The following is a 16,616-nucleotide window of genomic DNA, read 5'->3' on the forward strand; positions in this document are numbered from 1 at the left end:
GCCATTTACTTTCTTTTTACCTTGCTGCATAATTGTTTATTTTAATGAGAATATTATTTTTAGGGGGTGGGCTGGGTTGTCACGTCCATATTCATTTGTTGTTTTATGAGTTCACCTCATTAGAATCAGATGCTGCTAGTGCCCTCAAACAAGCTGAAAACCCCCAACTTTGGCCCCTGGAGGGCGCTGATACAGACTTGATTTAAGCTCAATATTTACTTTCCTACCAAGTAACATGCTAATGGCTATGACTAAACCTGTTCTTTTCACTTTCAAAAGAATTCACCATTCATCCCCTAGTCTAATTAGCCCATGAGAGGCTTGTCACTTAAAGGAGCTTGTTCCATTTCTTTCCTTTCTTAAGTCTCCTCACCACCATTTTGAGTAGAACAAGTTTAGGCCTCCCTTTCCTCTCCCTCTACTGTCAAAGTGTCATCTTTAGCCAAGTCCAACTTGTGCAGTCTCCTTGGCTGTGCTTTTCGATCCTGGCTGTGTATTAGTATTACCATCACTTGAGGAACTTTGAAAAAGTCAAAATTTAGGTCCCACCCGAGACTCATTAAACAGAGTCTCAGAGCATCAGTTTTCATAAATGCTTCCAGTGTGCCCGTTAAATATTTAGTATTGAGGTTTTCCACATCCTCTCCTACCCAGGAAGAGGTTCTGATGATCTTGGAGATCTTGAAACATCCCCAACCCCTTCTCGAAATTGCTGTTTGGGCTCTGCAAAATCTCAAGCAATTTCAGGTTTTACAGGCTAGTCCAAGAGGTGAAATTGCCAAACATCTGTGGCTGGTGTGCATTCACAGGCAGACCACAGCCAGATGCTGGTACCGGGCGGCTGACTGCTTTGCCCTCTGGCCACACTGCAAAAGGCGTCCCCTCAGCCATTGCGGGCTGGGCTCCATCCTTCCTGCTCAGCCACAGAGCCCTGCCCAAAGCAGGGCCTGCCAGGATAGATGCCTATGAAAAGTCTGGGGCTGGTGAAGCTGAGAATGGAATCAGAAATGGCTTCTTCATTTTAAAAGCTCCTTGACCCCTTGGTGTTCGGATCAGGTTTTGCTTGCCTGTATCAGAGGCAGTAAGAAATCCAGCCACAATCCTAAAATGAGAGATGACAAAACATCATCTTGTATCCAACCAGTTCAAAATGATCTGACTTTCTTCTTAGTTGCAGGGGCCTTCCAGACTCTGATCACTCGTATTTTATCCCACAAGACCACCTTGTGACTTGAACACTGGGGCAATGAAAGCCCAACGTGGCATTTAGTAAACTGTATCCTACGCTCGGCTTTGAGGACTGTATTCAGCAGCAGCGGGACCTGTCTCAGATGTTCACCTATGTCCTGGCTAAATATAGCCATGCCGCCTGTGGGTAAACGCCAAGACAAATGGCTCCAGTCCTCTTAGCAGACCACTAAACCAGTCACTGGAAACAGACAGGTGCATTTCTGAGTTCAAATGGCAGGACATTTTACTCAAACACTCTAACGGGTGTTAGAAAGGTGGTTTCTAATCTGAATTTCTCATCCAAGTCCATCTGGCAAAATCCTTTCCATAAATCAAGATGTGTGAGATGATCTTGGCAAAGCCCATCTGTTCCAATAGTACATCAATTCTGGAAATATGATACCCATAAGGCTGGTTGTAGAATTTAATCATCTAAAATCTACATGGGAACACTGGAACTACAAGGCCTCAGAGCAGCTCAGGAGTTGAAGGGCATCTAACAACTCTCTGCCGGAACATCTCCTGAGCCTTCACCATTAAGTCTGAGTGATGACACTCGTAACAGGATTTCTAGTACCTGCAAATTTTCTTGGCTTATAAAGAGTATCTAAGTCAGGCATGGTGGCTCACACCTGTAATCTCAACAATTTGAGAGGCTGAGGCAGAAGGATCGTTTGAGCCCAGGAGTTCAAGATCAGCCTAGGCAACACTTGCTGCAAGACCCCATCTCTACAAACTTTTCTTTTTTAAAAATAGCTAGGCATGGTGGCATACACCTGTAGTCCCAGCTACTGAGGAGGCTGAGGTGGGAGAATCACTTGAGCCCGGGAGATCAAAGCTGCAATGAGCTATGATCACACTACTGCACTCCAGCCTGGGTGACAACGAGACCCTGTGTATATTAAAAATAGGCCAGGCGTGGTGGCTCACGTCTGTAATCCCAGTACTTTGGGAGGCCAAGGCAGGTGGATCACTTGAGGTCAGGAGTTCAAGGCCAGCCTGGACAACATGGTAAAATCCCATCTCTGTTAAAAATACAAAAACTAGCCAGGTGTGGTGGTGCATACCTGTAGTCCTAGCTACTTGGGAGGCTGAGTCAGGAGAGTCCCTTGAACCAGGGAGGCAGAGGTTGCAGTGAGCCAAGATCACACCACTGTACTCCAGCCTGAGTGACAGAGTAAGACCCTATCTCAAATATATATATAGTTTGTATTTAAACTAGAGCTGGAAGGAATCTGAAGAGATAATCAAATTGTACCCAAAGGATGAAAAGAGAAGGAAGGGGATGAACGCCTTTGGAGTTTACTGCATCACATCCATCCTCTGACTAAGGCTGGGGTGTGGGAGGTGCAGCCCTGATAAGAGGCAGAGCTGGAATTCAAACTCACACCGCTGTCAGCGTCAGCATCCAGTACTCTAGGTTTCCACACCACGGACTAGCCTAAAGTGCCTTCTCTGCCTATGGGGGATCTTTCCTGCTCCCCATGATGACCAAGCCCTATACCAGCTACCTGCTGGTGTGAGATGATTTCCTTGGAATCATCTAAATCAGTGGTGGAGACCCCTTTAGCAGCTTCCGATTCAGCACCAGTATTTGCACGTGGGCAGGAAAACACTCACCCTGCCTCCCAGCATTCAGAGACAGGATGAGGAGAGGCCTGTGGCATTTCTTTTTTTTTTTCTTTTCGAGACAGAGTCTCGCTCTGTCACCCAGGCTGGAGTGCAGTGGCGTGATCGGGGCTCACTGCAACCTCTGCCTCCTGGGTTCAAGTGATTCTCCTGCCTCAGCCTCCCAAGTAGCTGGGGTTACAGGCATGTGCCACCACGCCTGGCTAATTTTTATATTTTTAGTAGAAACAGGGTTTTGCCATGTTGGCTAGTCTGGTCTTGAACTCCTGACCTCAGGTGATCCACCTGCCTTGGCCCCCCAAAGTGCTGGGATTACAGACGTGAGCCACCATACCAGGCCCTGTGGCATTTCTTGAGTGCAGTTTACATTTCTTTGGACCACCATGCAAGGAGGCAGATGATCAGGGTTCAAGTTGCAGCTCTGCCACTCACCTGATGTGTGGCCACAAGCAAGCCCCCTGACGCTCCCAGCCCACCTCACAGCCCAGGCACCTGAGCCTCAGCTTTAGCCCCTGTAAACAGAACTATCCCCTAAGCACTGTCTATGGAAACTTCACTGAACCAAAAGGGTGGAAGGAAGGGGTTTTATCTGTTTCTAGCAGTTGTCACATAGATCCCACTATTAGCATTTATACTCTCCTATGTCCCCTCCAGGTATACCTAGTAGTCACTCTTTTCTTCTTATAATTATATCTGAGATGGCAAGAGCACCCAATAGTGTCCACGCAAGTGGCAAATGTGATGACATTCAGAACAATCATTAAAGCAAAGCCAAAGGAGCTGCAAGAGTCCCTTTAGTGGCCACTGAACCCTCCCAGCAGGCACCATATCTATGTACCAACCTCACTATGCAGGCCTGTGCCTCTCATTGCCAGATTCTATGCTGCAAAGGCCAGAGGACACACATCTGACAAGTCTTGAGACAAAGGTCAAAATAATCTATTTTGGATTCCTTACTGCAAAATATACCATCAGAAAAAGCTCCCTTTTCATGTTGAAAAGCAGCTTAGGGAAGGACTTATGGTGGCCACATCTACCCTCCAGGACACCTGCTCCCGAGAGGAAGGGAGGCTCCTGCTTGGTGGGGCTGTTATTACCACTGCCCAAAATCCCTGCCCCTCCTCCACCTGGCAAACTCCTCTTATTCTCTGTGGCCCACATCAGTGTTCACCCTTCCTCTTGGATATCTTGTTCATTTTATCAATAATACGTAGACAGTCTCTCCTCCAGACCCACAGAGGGACCTTTACACTGGTCCTTTAGAGGAATGAATACACTGTAGTTCACGGGATTACTTGTCTATGTCTCCCAACAGAATGTGGCAAGCAGGAACAATATCCAGCTCATTTGTGCAACCACAGAGCTCAGCACTGAGTGAGCTCCAAGTCCAAGTTAGCTGAATGGGATTGACTGAACCTTCCCTTTCTTCCTTCTATATACGTATGTACGCACGAACCAAGTGCATATTCAAGCTGTATAGCCAAGTGGAAAGTGCTGGACTTTGGAATGAGACCAAGTTCTGAATCCTGGCTTTAACCTTTACAGCATTCTTAGGAACATTAGTGTCTCTGAGCCTCAGCTTCACCATCTGTAAAATGGTTCTGTTTTATGGCCTACTTTATAGATCAGTGATGAATGTTAAACAAGAGTTACACAAAGACTGTAGTTCAGTGCTGGGCTCAGGGCGAGAACTGGGTAAACAGCACTTATTGTGATCAGGCAGTGGGAAAGTGAGACGGTGCAGGCCTGAGCCCTTGGCTCTCAGAAGCAAACTTTGATATGTAAACACAGACTCCCAGCCCCTGCTTTGAGCTGTACCAAAGTGAAATCTGCAGAGTGGGTTCCTGGATGGCCTCCTGTTTTGACATGGAAAAGGGAAACAGGAGGTCCTAGTCCCAACTGCTAAAAATAGATGATATCAATAGGCTTTGACAGTTGCTTCAGGGCTGGGCAGGGCACTATGGAAACCAGGCCTGGCTCTTTTCAGGGAGCTGTGGATATAAGCTGGGTATGCAGAGAGCCATGCCAAGAGCCCTGCAGCTGCCAACCCTCTGATCGGCATGTCAGGGGCTGGGTGGGAACACCAGTGCTTGAAGAAGGCTCAATTATGGGGCAATAAGCCAATAGCCAAGTGAACCATTCCCTTACGGGTCCATTTACTACCCTACTGTCCGCAGAAACACCTCCTATGACATCCAATCACCTCCCAGGTCCTATGAAAATCAATGACCCCAAAACCCATCTTAGCAGACTCTCCCAAAAGCCTCTTGTTTAAATTGGCTAAGGTTTCTCCCACAGGCAATGCGGGCCTTACAGGTTCCAATCAGCTAACTGTACCTTCTTAGCATGCTCACCCCTGGGGCCAGTGATGACTTCTGGTCCCCCCTCACACTGCCCAGCTACAAAGAGGAGACCCATACCCATGTCCCAGGTTACAAAAACTTTCTCCTCCATTAATTCTCTGAGCTCCTCAAATTCCCCATGAAACAGATGTCATTACACTACCTCCACTTTACAGCTAGGAAACTGAGCTCAAGAGTAGGATGTACTAGAAAGAGCACATAGACCTGAAATTGCAAAACTTGAGTTTGAGTCCAAGCTGTGCTATTCACTAAGCGACTTGCCAAGGTCTAAGGGCTTTGGTTTCACCATCTAGAAGACGGCAAAGAAAAGATCTAGAAAGATTTGACAAATGCATCTCCTCAGGTTCCTTCTAGCGCTAAAAAAGAAGGTTCTAGGTTATGTGCCTTGTCCCCAAGAATCACCGAGTTAAGAAGAGGAGGTCCTAAGTCTTAGGATCTAATTTTAAAGTTTTATATATATACAAAATGTATGTATATACATAAATAATACATATGTGTATATATACATATATATTATATATAATACATATGTGTGTATACACACACACACACACACACACACACAAATAACAAACCCAAGGCCAAACAGTCAAATGGCCACAGAAGGCAAAATAAGATTTGCATAGAAGAAAAAACACTTCGAGAGTTCAGGACACACTTCATGAAGGATGAGGGGGATCATCTGAGATGGTCTTGAAGGACAGCTGGAAGTTTAAACAGGTAAGAAACAGCAGGAGAAACAGCACGAGCAAAGGCACAGAGATAAGTGCAGGCATCATCAGACCAAGGCTGTAAGGAGCCCAGCTCAGAAAGCAAAGATGGGAATGAATAGAGGGTCCTGTGAACTGCTGCTGCCACACAGCTCTTGCATCCTCAGAGCTGGAGGCAGATGAGGACCCCCACCCTCCCACCTGCTTTTGCCTCACATTTGTAGAGTTGGATGCTGGAAAGGCCTGAGAGCCTGAGCATCTGCAGGTGTCTGGCCTGGGAAAGCCGCCTGTATCCTGCTGTGAACACCCCTCCTGCTGCACAGTGACAGGGCACTGGCAGGCGGGAAAGCCTGCCAGCCAAGTCAGCAGAAGCTCATGGCAAAGGCCTTCATAATGGAGTCACAGACTTGGCTTTCTGGGAATCTGAGTGGCTAATGAGGGGTCACTTGGGGATGAGGACATGCTGTCAACGCAACAGGCATAGGTTCTAAGGGCAGAAATGAAAGATACCTTCTCCTTTCTAACTAGAGAAGGCATTTGCAGCAGACATGCCAACCTCCCCTTTAGACCCAGAATAACTGAACATTAGAAGTGTAAGTTTTCTTGGAGAACAGGTCCAAGTACCCCATTTTACAGATGAGAAAACAGAGGCCAGAGGAACAAGGCAGCCTATCTAAAGCCTACCAAAAGAGTCAGAGGCAGAGCCAGGAACAAGGTACAATCTGACTTCTAGTCCAGGGCCATAGATATTCTGAAACCAAAAATACCGCATGCTTTAAGACACACAGGAGAAGGCAGAATCAAGAAGAGTTCCAGGGAAGAAGAGGGCTGGAGAGTGGCAGATGCTGGAAACAGGTGGAGGATGCTGGGGACAGAGAGAACTCTAAATGTGGCATTCAGGAAGCAAGTGGAAATAGGACTGCCGTTCCAGGTGTAGAGAGTAGATGGAGAAGTAGGCATGCAAAAAAAAAAAAAAAAAAGATGGACAGACAGAATCGGAAGTGTAGGGGAAGAAAATTCAAGGAGTTTTAGCTGAACGACCTCAGTCTTCTCAGCAGGTGAGGCAACTGCTGGAACAAAGTCTCCCTGGGGACTGGACTAAAGGTCTGTGCTAAGATCTAGACATGGACCTGTCAGGTGGCCACGAGTCAATCTGGGGCTACTGAGGCTCAGGGAGCAGCTCGGGGACTTGGACTCTGCTGAACCTGTGATCGGTGCTGATGCCAGAAGGCACAGACCGTGGCTCTCTCCAGCAACGCCTGGCAGGCTGGGACAAGCCGCAGAGGAAACAGATGGGCCTGTGTGTCAAGGGGAGGCCAGGGGACAGTCACAGGGGCAGGAGAATCAAAGGCCAAGTGAGGACACAGGTGAGGTGGCCGAGGCCTGGCTCAGGCTGGGAGGAAGGCCAGGGCAGGAGGAGGCTGGGAGGGGAGAAAGGGCAGAAGGAGACTGTTGTGGGCCAAGCCCAGAGGGAGAGCAACTGGGAAAATGGAATGAATCAAGGGAAGTTACCCTGGAATGGGGACTGGCAGAATTCTGCATCTTGGAGTGCGGGTGGTGACAGGACCCGTGGGAATCTATGTGGGTCTTATCAATCTGCTCGAGTGAAGCTTAAATGACAGGAAACAATGTCCAGAATATGTAGGAGGGCCAGTAACTTCAGTCCTGAGGCTACCCAGAGGAAGAGAAAAACCGAGACACCAAAGGCCTCGAGGGATGCGAAGGACAGTCACGAGGTCAGAGGGTAGGACACTGGTCGGCCCAACTTCAAAGGAAGCGGAACTGGAGTGAGAGGCGGAAAGGGAAAAGTTGTTCTGCCCTACTCCCGGGCCTGGTGGGCAGAGTGAGAGTCTCTGGCTGAGAAATGAGAAGGAACCCGGGAGGGTTTGAGGAGGACAGTTTGAGGAGGACACAGTTTGGGGGCAGGGTGGGGTGGCATAACAGGAAGTCCTGAAGATGCAGAAGAAGTGGCTGAGGTTGAGGGACACATCTGCACAGGGACATCCAGTGGGAGTGTCCACCCCAGAGGCACTGTAGCCAGGATGCATTCCCGTCCAGATTCCAATCTGTCACCGAAGGACTCAGCGTGTCACTAACGTTCTCCAGCAGACCTAATTCCCAGGTACCAATTTTGTACATCTTCACCTTACAAATGTCATATGTCATCTGACAACTTCCAGATACAATCAGGAAGTATCTGATAAGTATCTTCCAGTAGACAGCCTTAACCATTATGAGGAGCTCCAGGTCTCCAGCTCAAACATCCTGATCAGGGAACTCAGGCTTTAATACACTGTCTAAAAGAGTGCTTCCCCTCCCCCCCTCATCTACCCCTTCCTCGCCTTTATTTTTCTTGACTCCTATTACCATCTGGCATATGACATATCTATGTGCACTGCTTTATCCGCAACACTCAGCACAGGGCCCAGTGCATAATGGGCACTCCATAAATAGATCTAGATTGTCGAATAAATTATCTTTGAAACCCCAAGCTAGATTTTGTTGGGAAGGGGAACTATGAAGTCATTCCTGCTTTTAAAAAGAGTGGGTCTGAGCTTTGTGGAGTTCACTCATTCTAACATCTCCACTGTGAACAGTTCTGTCTCAGGCAAAGCAAGTAAAGTGCTGACCTAACACAGCCTCTTGGAACCTGCAAGATGGTTCTCGGCAACAGCAAGACCTGCTCCGACCCCATCCACCCCCAACCCCACTAAGCCTGGCTGGCATTCAGCTCCGTTCATAGCACCTGCTCTTTACCCAGGCAGACTCTGCAAGAAGATGGTGGCACAGCCTCTTCTGCTGGTTAAAAATAAAAGCAGCACCATTAAAAGAGTTTCTTTCTTTTCCTTTTTTTTTTTTTTTTTTTTTTGAGACAGGGTCTTACTCTGTCACCCAGGCTGGAATACAGCCACTGGGGAGGCTGAGGTGGCAGGATCGATTGAGCCCACTGCAGCCTTGACCATCTGGGTTCAATCAATCCTCCTACCTCAGCCTCCCTAGTAGCTGGGACTTCAGGCACATGCCACCATGCCTGGCTAATTTTTGTATTCTTTGTTGAGATGGGGTTTTGCCTTGTTGCCCAGGCTGGTTTTGAACTCCTGGACTCAAGCAATCCACTTGCCTCAGCCTCCCAAAGTGCTGGGATTACAGGCATAAGCCACTGCCCCCAGCGTAAAAGAACTTCTATAATGATGTTTCTTCTTTCTACCTTTTCTAGAAATGTGCCTATAATGCATCCCTAATGCATCCCATTCACATCCTCTCCTGGTTATTGGCCACCTCAAGGGTGAGGCACCCTACAGGCATTGTGATGCATGGCACTTGAGCACCACAACCTCCATCCTGATGCCTGTTACTGGCACAGTATCACAGTTTTACTCCTGTTTTTCTCTACCCATTTCTAGCAACTGTGGATGTGCAATTAGCAATGAAAAGCCAATCTGTTCTGAAATGAATCAAAGCAACAACTTACCGCAACCTGGGCAGAGTCGAGGAACTGGAGGCCAAAGTAATCTGTTTCCACAAGGTCCAAGTGGTACACAATCTGATCAAACAAATCCTGGCCTTTGGCATGTTTCTGGAAGACAATTGGGAAGATGAAAAAACTTAGGGTGAGACAGCTAGGTAAGAAAAAAAATGTTAAAACCCCACTTCTCTTTGTAAATTGCATACATGTCAGCACATATAAATTTTTAAATTTGTAATTAGTTTGATTGTAAGTGTAATACAAACTCATGATTAAAGAAACTCAAATGCCACATAACAGCATAAAGTTAAGAATCTAGATAACCCTGTTAACTTTTGCTAGTCTCTTCTTACAAAAAGAATACTTTTTGGATGAATACCTACATGGGAAGATAAGCTTTGCCAAAATCAGACACGCTTGAAGAAGGGTATAACAGGGCCTTACTCTAGCATAGCGAAAGCTGGGCTGTTTCTCAATGCAGGCAGCCTTACTTAGGAAAGAAAGCTCATCCTCTGAAATTAGCTCTTCCAGTCTTTCGATTTCACAAAGTAGGTAACCAAGTCTCAGGGAAACCCAAAGACCTGTTGGAGGTCACAGGCCATGAACCAGGACTCAAACTCAAATTCCAGGTTCATGCCAAGGTTTTGACTATGTGGTATACACATGGGGCATGAGCACAAGAAAGCAGTCGGAGAAACAAGGGGTCAAGTCCTGCATCTGCCACTTGACTTCGTAAAAGTCACTCCTCCTAATGCTTCTATTCCTGCCCCTGTAAAATGGGCCTCAGGATACCTGCTTTCCCCACCTGCCTTGGGAAAACAGAGAGAATTTGAATGAGAAACCACTGTGCAAGAATACTGAAGTCTCTGACAAATGAAAAGGCTTCTTAATAGTCACCTAGGCGGAGCAGACAGGCTTCTCGGATAAAACAACATCATTGTCAATGGATCCAAACACAAATATGCTTAAATCTAAGTGCCATAATCACAAAGAAAAAAAAAACCAACTCCATAGGATGACTCGGTAGCAACTCCTTATTATGGAAGCTGGTAAAGAAAGGGAAAGAATCCAGCACTGACTCTCCCTTTAACTGCAGCCCTGGGTAACCTAAGAGTAGACAGAAGCATATGCAGAAATTAATTCAAAGTGCCTCAAAGACCTAAATGTAAGAGCTAAAACTATAAAACTCTCAGAATAAAACATAGGCATAAAGCCTCATGACTTTGAGTTAGACAATGATTTCTTAGCTATGACACCAAAAGCACAAGCAACAAAAGAAAAAATAAACTGGACGTCATCAAAATGTGAGACTTTTTTTTTTTTTTTTTTGCTTCAAAGGACATCGAGACATGAAGAAAGTGCAGACAACCCAGATGGGAGAACATGTTTGCAAATCTAGACTTTTAATCTAGAATATATAAAGAACTATTACAGCTCAATAATAAAAAGGCAAGTATCCAATTTAAAAATGGACAGAAGAGGGTATATACAGCTAGTTCCCCCCAAACATACAAATGGTCAATAAACACATGAAAAGATGCTCAGCATCACTAGTCATGAGGGAAATGCAAATCAAAATTACAATCAAATACTATGTTACACTCACTAGGATGGCTATAATTAAAAAGGCTGGGCACAGTGGCTCATGCTTGTAATCCCAACAATTTGGGAGTCTGCGGCGGGTGGATCACTTGAGATCATGATGAGTTCAAGACCAGCCTGGCCAACATGGTGAAACCCCATCTCTACTACAAATACAAAAATTAGCAGGGTGTGGTGATGGGCACCTGTAATCCCAGCTATTCGGGAGGCTGAGGTCGGGGAGGTGGAGGTTGCAGTGAGTCGAGATTGTGCCACTGCACTCAGCCTTGGCAGTAGAGCGAGACTCCATCTCATAAATAAATAAATTTTAAAAAAGGCAGATCATAACAAATGTTGGAGAAGTAGAAACCCTCATATACTGCTGATGGGCATGTAAAACTGTGCAGCTGCTTTGGAAAATAGCCTGGCAGTTCCACAAATGGCTAAACATAGAGTTAGTTACCACACGACCCAGCAATTCTACTCGTAGGTAAGAGAAATGAAAACATATGTCCATGTAAAAACTTGTACACAAATGCTCATAGCAGTATTATTTATAATATTCAAAGGTAGAAACAACTCAAATATCTATCAATTGATGAATGGATCAACAAAATGCAGTATAACTGTACAATGGACTATCATTTGGCCGTAAAAAAGAATGAAGTGCTGATATGCACTTCCACAAGGATGGACCTAGGAAACATTATGCTAAGTGAAAGAAGCCAGACACAAGGAGCCGCCACACATCATATGATCCATTTATAAGAAACCTCTAAAGGAGGGAAATCTATAGAGCCAGAAATTAGATTAGTGGTTGCTTCGGGCAAAGGGTTTTGGGGGATGACAGCTAAGGGGAGTACGGTTATTTGTAGGGGGAAGGGGGATTTAAATGAAATGTTCTAAAATTGCTTGTGGTGACAGCTGCACAACTCTGTGAATATACTAAGAGCTGCTGGACTGTACATTTTATATAGGCAAACTGTATGACATGTGAATCTAAATAAAGCTTTTAAAAATAGGTGGGTGGAGTTTTTCTGTATTGAAGTATTTCAACAAATAAATGAAGAAATAACAGAACTGCAATATCATCACTTTGCAACCCCTAACAGGTAGTAGGCTCTAAGCACTGAACATCACAACAGGAGACAACCAGACATTACATACCACCTGATAAGAACACCCCAACACCTAAGATGTAACCCTGCTCCCCAACCTCTCTCTCTGCAAGATTTAGCCTCTGAGAACCACTCAGGACAAATGATCTCATTTCTTTTTTTTGAAACGGAGTTTTGCTCTTGTCGCCCAGCCTGGAGTGCAGTGGTGTGATCTTGACTCACTGCAACCTCTGCCTCCTGGATTCAAGCGATTCTGCTGCCTCAGCCTCCCGAGTAGCTGGGATTACAGGCGTGTGCCACCAAGCCCAGCTTATTTTTAGTAGAGACGGGGTTTCACCATGTTGGCCAGGCTGGTCTCGAACTCCTGACCTCAAGTGATCCGCCCACCTTGGCTTCCCAAAGTGCTGGGATTACAGGCATGAGCCACCGCGCCCGGCCAAATGATCCCATTTCTTTCTTCAACAAGCAGAATATAGGGAAGAGAAGAGATAGAGGCGATACCTACAGATTAAAAGAGATTTAAAATAGACTTTTTCTTAAAGGCAAAATGAAAAGGCAACGTCTACAGATGCATACTTGGGTGACAAAACTAGAGAAGAACAAGGAAGTGGCCACAATAAAGTCAGGGTAATTGTTGATCTTGTGGCAAGGTTACACTAAGGGCTTCTGGGCGGTGGGCAGGGTTCTCCCCTGACTTGTGTAGTGGTACCAGATGTCTGCCTTCTCGTAACCCAGTAAACTGGGTACCTTTGTTTTCTTTGTGCAGTTGTATTTGTGTGACACACACAGCAGCAATAACATAAAGTAAAAACAAAGAATGAAAACTGCATCATAGGATTACAGCCTTCAGGCTCTTTCCTTCCTCGACATACTCCTCCAAAGGCAACAGGTCAACAGAAGCAGAAGGCAGGATATGCAACTGGAGAAAGGAGGCTGGGGGGATGAGATGGCCTCATCTCTCCACCACAGGGATGCAGAACCACGACACATCAACTATCCAGAATACTGTTCAGCCATTATAAAAGATAATTATGAAGATGAGATAAAAAACAAGGAAAATTTTAATGACAATGTTAGGTAAACAGACTTTAAAGGAATAAGCAAGCTGTGATTGCAACTAAATAAAAATACATATGTGTTATGTACATAGACTGCTTGATAAAAACAGGAAATTTGCTAAAATGAAAATAGTTGTACAGATGCTCCTTATGATGGGATTACATCTCAATAAACCTATTATAAGTTGTAAATGCACTTAAGGCCAGGCACGGTGGCTCATGCCTGTAATTCCAGTACTTTGGGAGGCTGAGGCTGGAGGATTGCTTGAGGCCAAGAGTTCAAGATCAGCCTAGGTAACATAGAAAGACCCCATCTCTACAAAAAAGTAAAAAAAAAAAAATTAGTTGGGCATGGTGGCATGAATCTGTAGTCCTAGCTACTCAGGAGGCTGAGGCAGAAGGATCACTTGGAAGTTCGAGGTTGCAATAAGCTGCAATGTACCTCTATACTCTAGCCTGGGTGACAGAGTGACACCTTGACTTTAAAAAAAAAAAAGAAAAGAAAAGAAAAAATGCACTTAATACACCTAACCTACTGAACATCACAGCTTAACCTCGCCTACCTTAAACGTGCTCAGCAAAAATCATTGAACGCAAAGCCTATTGTACAATGAAGTATTGAATATCTCACGTAATTTATTGAATAACGTACTGAAAGTGAACAACAGAATGGTTGCATGGGTACCCAAAGTATGGTTTTCACTGAATGCATTATTACTTTCACACCATCATAAAGCCACAGAATCCTTAGTCAAACCACTGTAAATTGGAAACCAACTATATTAGGATGAAGCATAGAGAAACCGTGGATGGCTTTGTTCCTAAGTTTTTTGTTTGTTTTAGACAGGGTCTTGCTCTGTCGCCTAGACTGGAGTGCAGTGGCAGGATCATAGTTCACTGTAGCCTTGAACTCCTGGGCTCAAAGGATCCCACTCCCTCAGTCTCCCAAGTAGCTAGGATTACAGGCACACCCCACCACGCTGGGCTAATTTTAAAATATTTTGTAGAGGCGAGGTCTTGCTATGTTGCTCATGGTGGTCTTAAACTCTGGGCTCAAGTGATCCACCTTAGCTTCCCAAAGCACTGGGATCGGAGGCGTGAGCCCCCACACCTGGCTTCCCCCCAAGTTTTAACAGTGATCTTCTGGCAGTTGTCAGAGACCAAATACAATTTCTTAAAAATCACCATTCTGGTACTTTTCCTTCTTGATCTTAACAACCCATCTTTTGGATATTTTTTTCCCTATTACTATCCATCACTACTGGCTCTACACAATACCTATTATCATGGCTCCAGTGCTTCATTAGAGAATCTGCTAGTGGGACAGAACTAGTTAAGTAACACTTTTAGCAGCAGGATGTGGCAGAAAAATTGGGCCAGAAGGAAGCAAGAAACCTGTGCTCTAGTCCCAGATGCACCACCAACTGCGACCTTAAGCAATTCACAATTTCCCCAAATCCATATCGCCAACCCAGACTTATCCTGCAGCAGCAAATCTGCAATGGTGCCCTGAATACACAGGGCCACCAAAACTCAAATGGCCCCAAATCCAACCCGTTCCCCACCTGGGTCTGTTTTGGTTCCGGGCTGACCATCCCATCACTCACAGAGTATTAACTGAACCATCACAGCTCTACTTATGTAAAATGAAGAGGATTACCCTAAGTTTCTGTCTAGGTCATTCCAAATCTCAGTTTTCTGATGTTTCTAAAATGGCTCTTAGTGTAGAAGGGGCTGGAGGTGGAGACTGGGAAAGGGATCTTTCGAGGGATGGCAGGTCCCTCCTGCCATGCTAGACACTCACTGAGCTGGCTCGGAGATGGAAGACAGCAGGGGCTGGGGGATAGGTACCATCTTTACTCAACTCTGATGCTTTTTTAAATATATCTATAACTGCCCCTCCCATATGTCCCCCAAGTATGTCTTTGTTTGCTACCTTCTGCTGGAAGAGAGAATTCCCAAAAGCCCTTTCCAGCTTCAAGAATAATCTGGTTAAATTATGAGGGCTGGAATGGAGGGGTCCTCCAAACAGGGGTCCCCAGTGGGTTACCAGGTAGAATGAAGACAAGGTGATCGAGGTCACTGCCCTTGAAATCACCATCTCTCACTCTTCCCAGCCTGCAGTGTCCCCTCTCAAAACTAAGAAAGCTCCAGGTAACTTACTTTGCCTGCACCGCCAGCCTGGACACCCCACCCGGGGCAACCCCTACAAATCTGAGATGACACAAACTGTCATCTCAGGCTTAACCCAAACATTCCATCTTTCAGGAGCCTCCCCAACTCTACTCCCGCCCCCGGAGAAGTAAGTGCTCCCTCCTCGGCTTTCCCGTAAGCAGGTGTGTGCCTTAAGCATATACATACTCATCACACTGTACTGCAGCTGCCTGTGCTCCTGTGTCAGAATCCTACTTCTGACTGAGAGTGCTCCCTCCCTGAGGACAGGGACCAGCTGTGTTCATCTGAGTACCCACATCTCTGTTCCTCCATCCCCAAAGCACAGTGCCTGGCTGGCACACATCAGGCACTCCATAAATGACTATTTTATGCAGGGGAGGGTGGATGGATGGATGGATGGATGGATGGATGGATGGATGGATGGATGGATGTGAATGGAAGGATGGATAGCAGTGGGAGAGGGGTAAGGTCTGGGGCCAAGAAAGAGATGTTCTGGATGAGCCATGCTACAACACTGACAACAGACTGGTGGTGCTCTACCAGCAGCAGGCCTAAAAAAGAGGATACACTCATTAAAATCTTTTCAAATTAAGTATTCCATGAACAAGCACCTAGGGAACCGTGTGCACTGCCAAGGCTGTTTACCTAAGCATAATTTTGTTCCATTATGCAATGCGTTGTCTAGTGATTGTAATAGAAGATGAGTTACTGTGACAAGCCTGGAAAGCCATTTCTTGTTGCCTTATCGTTACCCAGGTCTCCCTCTCTGTGATGAATTCATCCACTCATTTAACAAATATTTGCCAACTGCTCATCAAATCCCAACCACCATTCTGGGTGTTGCGGACACAACTCACGTTACTCCCTCGCTATGGGAAGCCCTATAGGAACTAAAGGAAGTTCTCACTGAACAAGTACTTCTTGAGGGGCCGAGTCATCTAAAACAGGGTTGAAACTCAAACCCAGAGGTAGCAACACCATTTTCCTCCCTGCCTTCTTAAGCAGAAGGTACTGAATGTAACAGCTAAGTTGGGATCCCCGTTCTGAAATGCAATAATGTTCCATCTCCTTCCAGACTTGTATGGTGAGCTGTTCCCAAACACAGCAGGCTCCAGAGAGCTCCTACCTTTGAGTTCTTGCATCGATGTTTTCTAGTTTTTCTGCCAACACATTAACTTTTCCCAAAGACCAACAACTGGTGGTTTTGAGTCAGTCTATGTCTCTGTAGCAGCTCCTTCTGATGACATGAGCTAAAAATAACCCAGCTCATTAAAATCATGTGTAAA

At 45.8% G+C, this 16,616-nt stretch overlaps 1 protein-coding gene across 8 annotated transcripts in view; it reads right to left on the reverse strand.

The window, feature by feature from the left end:
* EPB41L4B (erythrocyte membrane protein band 4.1 like 4B) overlaps positions 1-16,616 on the reverse strand; it is a 147,687-nt gene that overhangs the window by 97,789 nt on the left and 33,282 nt on the right. For all 8 annotated transcript variants that reach the window (XM_032164822.2, XM_058445454.1, XM_032164821.2 and 5 more), the window contains exon 2: positions 9,405-9,509. In XM_032164822.2, coding sequence (XP_032020713.1) covers positions 9,405-9,509 — 105 coding nt within the window. The remainder of the gene's footprint in view (positions 1-9,404; positions 9,510-16,616) is intronic.

This window comes from Hylobates moloch, unplaced genomic scaffold (assembly GCF_009828535.3).
Source record: "Hylobates moloch isolate HMO894 unplaced genomic scaffold, HMol_V3 SCAFFOLD_10, whole genome shotgun sequence".
NCBI lineage: Eukaryota > Metazoa > Chordata > Mammalia > Primates > Hylobatidae > Hylobates > Hylobates moloch.